The 10,005-nt window shown below is 49.5% G+C and overlaps 1 protein-coding gene and 1 non-coding gene across 3 annotated transcripts; one reads left to right on the top strand and one right to left on the bottom strand.

Annotated features, from left to right (window-relative positions):
• The first annotated feature begins 809 nt into the window (after window positions 1-809).
• Window positions 810-8,333, top strand: CD8A (CD8a molecule). Of its 2 annotated transcripts, none has more exons than XM_043468758.1 (6): window positions 810-1,225; window positions 1,340-1,705; window positions 2,287-2,403; window positions 2,604-2,714; window positions 4,191-4,221; window positions 6,610-6,936. In XM_043468758.1, exons 1-6 carry the CDS (start codon window positions 1,174-1,176, stop codon window positions 6,629-6,631), a joined length of 699 nt encoding a protein of 232 aa, XP_043324693.1. In that variant the 5' UTR covers window positions 810-1,173; the 3' UTR covers window positions 6,632-6,936. The 2 variants fall into 2 exon arrangements, with proteins under 2 accessions (XP_043324693.1, XP_043324692.1); XM_043468757.1 differs by lacking the exon at window positions 6,610-6,936 and adding an exon at window positions 6,972-8,333 and having other exon boundaries at window positions 814-1,225.
• Window positions 4,868-4,940, bottom strand: TRNAG-CCC. The gene has a single exon. It is a non-coding gene; the product is annotated as a tRNA-Gly (tRNA).
• Window positions 8,334-10,005: the final 1,672 nt, after the last annotated feature.

Genomic DNA, 10,005 nt, shown 5'->3' with positions numbered 1-10,005 from the left:
AGTGCATTCCAGCACGGGGAGCCCACAGTTCAGATCATCAATGGCGCTAGTGATAAAGAATCTGCCTGCCAACACAGGAGACACAAGAGAGACGGATTTGATCCCTGGCTTGGGAAGATTTCCCTGCAGTAGGAAACGGCAACCCACTGGCAGTATTCTTGCCTGGAAAATGCCATGGACAGAAGAGCCTGGCAGGCTACAGTCCACAGGGTCGCAAAGAGTCCCATAACTGACTGAGCGCACCATAAGATAACCCTGTGGGCATGTAGTGGGGGGTGAATAGGAAAGACTAGGGCAGGGGCCTGGGCAGGGGGCTGGGCAGGGGGCTGGGCAGAGCCAGCACTCAGAGGCTCCAAGCCAAGGCAGGGCTGAGCTTCCACGCAGACCTGCAGGTCACCAGGAGGCTTCAAGAGTGACACCATCACATTCCCTTTTGGAGAATACTGTTCACAGCAGTGTGGTTGGGGGACTGGCCAGAACAGGGGCTAGTGTGGAGGCTGCTGCTGGCCTCAAAGGAATGAGGCTGTGGTGGCCAGGTTTAACGGCTGAGGAAAGAGCGTGAGGAGCAGAAAATCACAAGCCCCACACACTGCTGACCGGCTGACTGGTGGAAATCTCCTCAATGCAAGGAAGAAGATTTTTTCCTCTGTGGGCACCCGGACTCCCCAGTCCGAGTTCCGCAGACGTGGGCCAGTCACTAACTCCTCTTAGTCTCAGCCCTCAGGGCCCACTTCCCGGGACCTAAAGCCCCAAGTTGCCGGTGCCAGTGCCACTTTGACTGAGGTCAAAGGAAGTGGACAGTTCTCTCGCCTTCCTGCTCGCTCACCCTCCCTTCTAGAAATCTCTCATTTGTATGTTCTGCCTCTGTCACACCCACAAGAGAGCCCTTCCAAGGGCCACTTCCAACCATCCTTGTCTTTGTTCTCCACCCGGCCAGATTGCCTCGACGGCCCCCACTCATGGACCCCCACCCCCCCCACCGCTCTCTGGGCTGGAGGGTGACAACCGCGAAAAGGAGGGCGACTCTCTCCTCCGCGGGGCTTCAAGTGACATCACATCCTCCGAATGCGAAATCGGGCTCGGCGGCCGGTCGAAGGGCGAAACTTCCCCCGGCCCCGTCGGTGATCCACCGGCTCCTGCGCGCCTCGGAGCTTCCGCGGCGGGGAGCGCGCCATGGCCTCACTCTTGACCGCCCTGATCCTGCCCCTGGCCCTGCTGCTGCTCCGTGAGATGGAGACCCCTGGGGGAGGCGGGGGCGGGGCTGGCATGGGATGGGGGGGGCGGTGGGGGGGGGGCAGCGCGGGGCTCCCGGCTCAGCCTCACTGCCCGTGCCCCGCAGATGCCACCACGGTCCTCGGGTCGCTCTCGTTCCGGATGTCGCCGACGACGAAGGAGGCCAGACTGGGCGAGAAGGTGGAGCTGCAATGCGAGTTGCTGCAGTCCGGCATGGCATCAGGGTGCTCCTGGCTCCGCCAGATACCCGGGGACGACCCCAGACCCAACTTCCTAATGTACCTCTCCGGCCAACGGCCCAAGCTAGCCGAGGGACTGGACCCCAAACACATTTCCGGATCCAAGGTCACCAGCTCCAGATTCCAGCTCACCCTGAGCAGCTTCCGCCAGGAGGACCAAGGCTACTACTTTTGCTCGGTCTTGAGCAACTCGATCCTGTACTTCAGTAACTTCATACCTGTCTTCTTGCCAGGTTCGGGCGCCCCGGGTGGGCTTTGGGGTTCACGTCTGAGTCCGTTTTTCACAAGGACACCGCTACTTTCGAGTCTCTTGGGGTTCGAGCCTCTGGGGGCTGGAACTGTTCCCAATTCACAGTCGAGGAAACTGAGGCTAGGGTGCGACTGCGTAGTAATTCAAGGTGACTTTTTAGGTCTGGTTGCTCTGGGCTCGAGTTCCGAGCTGGTATGATACTGGGGTAGTCATTGCACTTAAATTATCTGAGCTTCCCTCTGCTGGTCAGTAGAAGGCGGGTGTCCCACTCGCCCGCCCCCGCCTCCTCCAAGCCCTCGAGGTTTCTGGTGGGGCCCTGGAGAGAGGCCGGGCGGAGGGGCACGGGCCTCTGTGTTCATGTCCAAGGCACCCAGTGCGCTCAGACGACCAGGTGGTCTTTCAGCATCTCCTTGCGCTGAGCGCCGAGCTCCGCTGAGCCTCTACGGCTCCTCCAGTGGCTAATCCGGAGGGAGCGCCCCCTTGGCAAAGGCTGGCGGAGAGGTGGGGAGGGTTCGCGGGCACAGCTCCAACGCAGCCCCTAACCACTCTCCGTTGCTCCCGCAGCGAAGCCTGCCACCACGCCGGCGATGCGGCCATCCACGCGGGCGCCCACCATCGCGCCGCAGACTAGGTCTGTTTCTCCGCGCTCAGAGGTGTGCCGGCCCTCGGCGGGCAGCGCAGGTGAGGCGGGCGCGGCAAAGGCCCTCTCCGGGGCCCCACTGATCTTCCTAGCAGCCCAAGCGGTGGGGGAACGAGAGTCGGAACCGGGAAAGGGACGTGCCCGCCCCACAGCGGTGGGATGGGGGGGAGGGAGGGGTCCCTAGGGTGGGGTTGGGGATTCTGGGCCCTCTCCTAAATGTCCGCGTCTTCTGTGCCGTCAGCGGACACGAGCCGGCTGGACTTCGCCTGCGATATCTACATCTGGGCTCCCCTGGTCGGGACCTGCGCCGTCCTTCTCCTGTCGTTGGTCATCACAGGCATCTGCTACCGCCGTAAGTCCTGGGAAATCGCGCGGGAAGATTCAGCCCGATTTTTGCATCGCTTTGCTCTAGGCAGACCTTGCGGGCAGTTCAGTTGGGTTCGGATTTCTGGAACTTCGAGTTGCACCGCAGGGCCAGGCACTGCCTATGTCTTTCCTGGAGAGAGAACACGGGGGAAACCCCTTCTCTTTCCACACCCCAGGAAGTCTTTAGGAAGGCAGAGCCCCATCCCCGGAGCGGCAGCGGCAGGGGTTGGGTGTTCCGCCAGCAAAGCCCGCAGGTCTGGGCTTATTACAAACGCCTGGGATGGGGACGGGGGCAGGGCGGGGCCCGGCTGTGGCCCGGGGACCAGTGCCCAGGAGGCCCGGGTCAAAACCACTACAGGCAAAAAAAAAAAAAAAACCACTACAGGCAGTGGTTTATCCTTGGCCCCCTCCTTGAGAGGCCCCACCCCAATTTGGATCCTACTGCACGTGGCCGTACTAACCCACGTTCACCCACGTCTGTATTTGCAATGCTTTTTAAATTGATGTGAAGAGGGGTGGGAAAGAAGACCTCACCTCAGTTCTCAAGAGTTAAATGCTACTTACTGCATAGCACTATATTCAATATCTTGTAACTATCTATAAGGGAAAAGAATCTGAAATATTTATTTACATATACATGTATATATACATTTACATATATATGTATATGTGTTATTCCCTCAGTCACATCCGACTCTTTGGGACCCCATGGACTGTAGCCCACCAGGCTCCTCTGTCCATGGAATTTCCCAGGCAAGAATACTAGAGTGGGTTGTCATTTCCTCCTCTAGCGGATTTTCCTGACCCAGGAATCAAACCTGGATCTCCTGCATTGCAGGCAGATTCTTTACCATCTGAGCCACCAGGGAAGCCCCATATATTTACATATATATATATTATATATTTATATATATTTAACTGAATCACTTTACTGTACATCTGAATCTAACACAATGTTGTAAATCAACTATACTTCAAATTTTTACTTTTAATAATAATTATTAAAACCATAAAATGTAAATATATTATGCTTTATAGCTTGTGTTTTAGTTAATTAATCTTCTTTTCAGTGTCAATCATTATTATGCACTGTCATTTTACAAATTTACTTTATTATAATGTATTTTTTCCAAATATTTACTTATTTGGCTGTGCTGGGTTTTAGTCAGGGCATATGGGATCTTTTATTAATAGTTTCAGCATGTAGGATCTAGTTTCCTGATCAAGGATCAAACCCTGGCCCTCTGCATTGGCAGTGCAGACCACCAGACCACCAAACACCTATGATGTATTTTTTATAATGTTGATGTAGTTATTGTTTGCTTTGAATATAATAGTCATAGCCACACTAGAAAAAAAAACTTATAATCCTAAATAAATAGGAAAAGTGAAGCAGAAATCATGTTTGGAACTATTGGTCATGGTGAGATAGTCATTTTACCCCTTCTTTTTCCTTATCCAGGAAACCGAAGACGTGTCTGCAAATGTCCCAGGTAAGTCTCTTATAATCTCTGGACCTGCTCACCCCAGGCAGCAGATGGTGGGAATCTTTTCCAGACAGAGGCCATGGCAGCAGAGCCCTGAGGTCTAGGGAGTTACCATAGTGTCTGAACAGATGCAGGCAGAAGGCTGACACTGGGGAGGAGATGGAGGCCAAGTTGGGCTAACGGGCAAAGCAGTGTGATTTCAGGAAATGCCCATCTTGTTTGGCCTAACCTGAAGAATTCCCCCACTTAATCCTATATCCACGAGTGCTCAGTCATGTCTGACTCTTTGCAACCCCATGGACACCCACCAGACTTCTCTGTCCATGGGATTCTCCAGGCAAGAACACTGGAGTGGGTTGGCATTTCCTCCTCCAGGGTATCTTCCCGACTTAGGGCTCGAACACACTTCTGTTTTGTCTTTTACATTGGCAGGCGGATTCTTTACTGCTGCGCCACCTGGGAAGCCCCCAAAGCCCCGAGATTCTTTTTTCTGGACGATTCTGTCTGAGTCTTGTTTTCCTTCTTTCTTTCATAAATACTGATTTCTTTCTTTTAAAGTTTTTATTTATTTGGCTGCACTGGGTCTTAATTGTGGCACACAGGATCCTTAGCAGCGGCATGTGAACTCTTAGCTGCAGCATGTGGGATCTAGTTCCCTGACCAGGGATCAAACCTGGGTTCCCTGCAGTGGGAGCACAGAGTCTTAACCACTGGACCACCAAGGAAGTCCGAGTCTTGTTGTTTTCTTAAGAAAACTTTTTTATTTTCCCATTGGTTTGGTCTAGCTTTTGGGGGTTGGCGGGGGTGGGGGGGGAGAGTCAGTTTTATCACCTGAACCAAAAATCACTTGATTAAAAAAAAAAAAATGGCCTCAGTTGCTCATTTCCCTGTGGCAACTCAGGGCCTTGATTTACTGCCAAGGACTGGAGGGGGAAGAAGGGGGAGTCAGGAATAGAGGCAAAGAACTATCTGGCAGTTCAAGTGACTCCCTCATCCAATTCTAGCTCATGATCATTCTGAAATGATCAGGAAAAGACGTAAGTGAAAAACAGTGTCTGAAAGAGAGGCCTCAGCCTCCTTTCTCCTTCCAGCTTAGTCTGAGGCAGCACTGCCCTGACATCTAGCAAGGGCCCTCTCTAGCCCAGCACAGTGATGGGAGTCACACCCAGGGAACTCCTTATGCTCACAGCAACCCCATGGGGGATACCACAGTGCCATCTTACAGATCACTGGCTCAGAGATCAGGGAAGCTAGCCAAGGTGGCAGAGTCATGCTTGCACGTCAGCTAGCAATAATGCTGCTGTTTAGTTGCTCAGTTGTGTCCAAGTCTTTGCGACCCCACTAGACTCCTTTGTCCATGGGATTTCCCAGGCAAGAATACTGGAGTGGGTTGCCTTTTCCTTCTCCGGAGGATCTTCTCAACCCAGGAATCAAACCCATGTCTGCTGCTTGGCAGGTGGATTCTTTACCACTGAGCCACCCATCAGTAATATTGGGTTGGCCAGAAAGTTCATTTAGGAACCTAAATGAACTTTTTGGCCAACTCAATCATAACAACCTTAAAGTTTACCAGTGCTTTATATATATGAATATATACAAAGTTTTTAAGTTTCAAGTTTCATAACAACCCTTAAAGCAGTCAGTGTGGTTACCATTTTATAGATGAGGAAACTGAGGCTTAGGACCTTAAGTGACTTGTCTGAGGCCATACTGCTAGCAAGCAGGAGAGCTGCAACTTCTGTTCAAAGCCCAGGCTCCTCTTTGTGGTTGGGGGCCAGGGCAGAGGGAGTTAACGATAACCAACTCTATTCACCAGTTCCTTTCAGTAGATGAAAATGCTTCAAATTTTATACCTGAGGTTTGCCTTTCACACTCCTTGATATTTCTCTGCAGAAACCCAAGTTCAGTGTCTTATACATTATTATTTTTTAACAATGGAAATGTAATGAATTTCCAATGCATATACTAGAGGTGATATACCAATGGATACTCTTTAAGAGCAGAGAAGGATTTTTTAGCAGTTTCAATATTGGGAAGTTTTTGGAGGAGAATTATCCCTTATCTCTATCTTTTCTGAAATTTTGAAATGAGTAACTGAGAATAAAACTCTGTCCAAAATACAAAACCATGCAGATTAAAACTATGACCAATTCACACACCTGAGTTAATAAGCTCAGTGATGACCAAGGGCAGCTCAGCTTCAACCCAGAGGTTTTGAAGGATGGTGTGTATAGACAAGACACGATGAATCAGCCCATTTAGAAGGTGCTAGCCCAGTAGTGAATTAACACATCAAATTTGGGTTATCAAAGGGACTTTAAGGTAAAGTAGCTCTACTTGACTGATAGATGGTGGTTCATTCACATCCTCCCCTATCTCTGTGATCCTTTCAAGGGCTGAGAATCAATTCAGATGATGGCTTGGTTATCAGCCTGCTCTCACACCTCCATGGGGACCTTGACAAAGTCTCTAAGAAGCTAGACTAACTGGCTTCAGATGCTGGCTCCAACCCCTCCTAGCTACGTGACCTTGGGCATGTTCTCCAGCCTCTCATCTCAAGATGGCACAAGGAAAGTTCTTGGCAGGGTTGCTGAGGTCCTTCACCCAGTCCCATGCTGGTGGCCTGGGGACAAGTCCTCAGACCCCCATGAAGGCTGGGAAGCTGGTGTGAGGGTGGGTGTGGGTAGACATGGGTGGATGCTGCATCAAATTGCAGGGGCTCTTGCTGCACTGACGGTCACCCACCTCTCTTCCAGGCCCGTGGTCAGACAAGGAGGCAAGCCCAGCCCTTCAGAGAAATATGTCTAACATGGCGATGGGCCCCGTGCAACAGCCACTACAAGACTTCAGACTGAGAACTCTCCTAATGGAGAGCAAGAATCCTTCCCTTTTGATTTCTCCAATGCTTCCTTCCTTCTCATTATTATTATTTTTCATGGGGTTGGGGTGGAAAGAGTTACTTTTTCTTTATTATTTACTTCGATACAAAACAAGACTGTCGTGTCTACGGCATACCACAAGGGTTATCATGCTGTTGTGCTCCCATATTGGGGTAGAGGGCGGGCAGGCCAGAGCTACCGCAAGCTGTGTTCTCAGAACCTGGCTGTGAGAACTGGTGGGGGCCTCGGCACCCACTCAGCCCCAGCTTCTTCTCCACCCATTTTACAAAGGAGGATGCTGAGGCCCAGAGATGGGGAACAGCTGGATCAGAGTCCTAGCAGGGACTCCATACCACTGAGGTCTTTCTTCCGGAGGCCTCAGTCTCAGCGTGGGGAGCTGGATCTCAAGCGTCAAGAAAACTAGTTTTTCTGAAGTACCTGTGGTAGACCCATGACTGCACCCAGAGCTTCGATGAAGTAATGAAATAGGTCAAGAAAACTTGACAGAGTTCTGTGAGACTGCTGAACAGGATCAGATTATTTTTTTATAATCAGGTGTGAAATGATACAGATGATAGGAATTCTTCCAATGAAGTGGAAGGAGTGAACCGAACTCTGGAAAATGAGCAACCTGACCTCTCAAGAAAATCTCTGGGAAATTCCAGCCTGGAGGCAAGATGGTTCTCCCAGCCCTTGTGTTGCAGAAGGACCCATGAAAGAGGAGAGGCCGCCCTCTGCAAGCATGATTTGAACATCAGGAAAGTTGAATGTAGTTCAACTCTCTCTAAACATTGAGATTCTGTATTCAAACATGCTCCTGGGTCATCCGTGAGTTTTTATAGTTTGCAAAAGGAGAATTGTGACCAAGCAGGCTGGCACGGGCCATGGCCACCCCAGGCTAGCAGCTGAGGGGATGTGGCAGACATACTCTGATGAGGAGACTAAGAGCCCAGCTGCAGCCCTACAAGGCATTTCCTTTCTTACTGTGTTCTGCAAAAAATGCATGCTCACTGGAAGAAAAAATGTAGCTAAGGTAGTAAGAATCATCCATAATTCTTTACCTCAGGGATAATCCATTGTTAATATTATGGCCTACACTCTTCCTGATTATTTTCTGTGCCTACATATAAAATATATAATTTTTAAAAGTGGGATTGCACTATGCTTTTATATGACTTAGCAGCATCAGCAGCAGCATGCTTTTGTAAGTGGCTTTAATAAACAAACATTTATGGCTTACTTCTTAATAGCAAAGTCGTATTTCATTTTTGGTTGTGCCATTATTTAACCATTACTTGATATTTCATTGTTTCCAATCTTCCACTACTGTAATAACAAACACTACTAAAAAGTTGCAGACATCTTGAGGACAAATACCTAAAATTCTTGGGTTGCTGCCCACTTTCACCTCAGACTCCCCATTTTCACATCAATCAAAATCAATTCGTCTCTTCTTGTATCATTTTCCTTCATTTTGTTCTTCCTTGGTAACAGATGAGTTGCTACTCCTCTCGTAATAAATCACAAAATCTTCATTTTGTCCTTCAGGTGAAATAGACATACGGAAAAGTGCACAAACTGTAAGCGTACAATTCCAAGTCGTTATTCAACGAACTCTCACATAGCCAGACCACATGGGAAACAGAACTTTCCCTGCCCTCTAGAAATGGCCTTCCACAGCCTTAATTTTAAAAAGCAGTCTACTTTTAGAGAACAAAAATCTAGAGGAAGAAGTACCGTGAGTGTGGGAAAGCAGAAGAGAAACTGGGAACATTCCTTCAAGACAAAATCTGGCTCTGACCCCTCCTCCCAAACCTATCAAGCTAACCAGAACGGGGAAGGAGGGGGCACACCCCAGGGACAGAGGCCTAGCTTGGGGTGGGTTGCAGGCTCCAGGCTGTCTCTGTGTTTCCTGTAAGAGGTGAGGAGGAGCATTCCTCAAAGGGAGGGACAGTAAAAGGGCCACATTCTTTCTGGGCTACATTCTTTTACATTTTTTCTCCAACCTGCAGCTCAGGTGTGAGCAAATGGGAGCCATGAGGCTCCAGAAAGGGTTAAATACGCCCTGATTTTTTTTTTTCATGTCCCCCACGGAAGGGTTGGGCTTCCCTGATGACTCAGACAGTAAAGAATCTGTGCCTGGTGGGCTACAGTGCCTGGGATTGCAAAAGGTCAGCACGACTGAGCCACGAACACACACGTGAAAGAATTTCTTCACTCACCACAAATAAAGTGGCAAAACAACAGTTTGGAGATTAAAAATATGAACACAGGAAAAAGCAATCATTAGAACCGGCCCTCGAGACCAGGAAGAAAATAGAGCAGCGAGTACAGAGTAGGAGGCCTGGGGCACGCCAGGGGTGGGCTGCGAATCTAGGCTCAGGGCTCACTGGAGACCACAGACATCCAGCCTGCTTGTTCCACACGTGCAGGAGAAGGACCGACAGTTCAGAGCTGGAGGCCTCCGTCCCAACAGTCATTTTTTTTTTTTTACTTGCCAATCTCTAGCCTGAAGCACTGGTTTTTACCAATTTTCCTACATGAAAGATGCCCACAACACATTTTAGGACCCTGAAAAACAGGAACTTAGAGAAATCACTTTTGTACTATGCAATAAGCTTGGTTCAGCTGGCCAGAATCCAGTTTCAACATTTAATAAGGATGCATCCTCTTATCAAGACCATAGCCTAATTGTTGAAGAAAAAGAGAAATTGGTTGTTTCTTTTTTTCAGCTTTTAAACTGCTTTAAGAGAGCCTACCCTACGGAAATCCCCTGAGACACTTCAGCAAGTGGGTCAAAGAGAACTCTCTCTCTCTCTCTTTTTTTTTAACCAGCAAGAAGCTGCCCCTCCCTTCTGCGCTGGGCCTGTGTGCAAATCCTTCCTGCACATGATTTTACAATAGCCAATTT

The sequence above is a fragment of the Cervus canadensis genome, chromosome 5, assembly GCF_019320065.1.
Source record: "Cervus canadensis isolate Bull #8, Minnesota chromosome 5, ASM1932006v1, whole genome shotgun sequence".
NCBI classification, from domain to species: domain Eukaryota; kingdom Metazoa; phylum Chordata; class Mammalia; order Artiodactyla; family Cervidae; genus Cervus; species Cervus canadensis.
The sequence above is the reverse complement of the archived record's forward strand: the minus strand, read 5'-3'. Positions and strand labels throughout refer to the sequence as shown.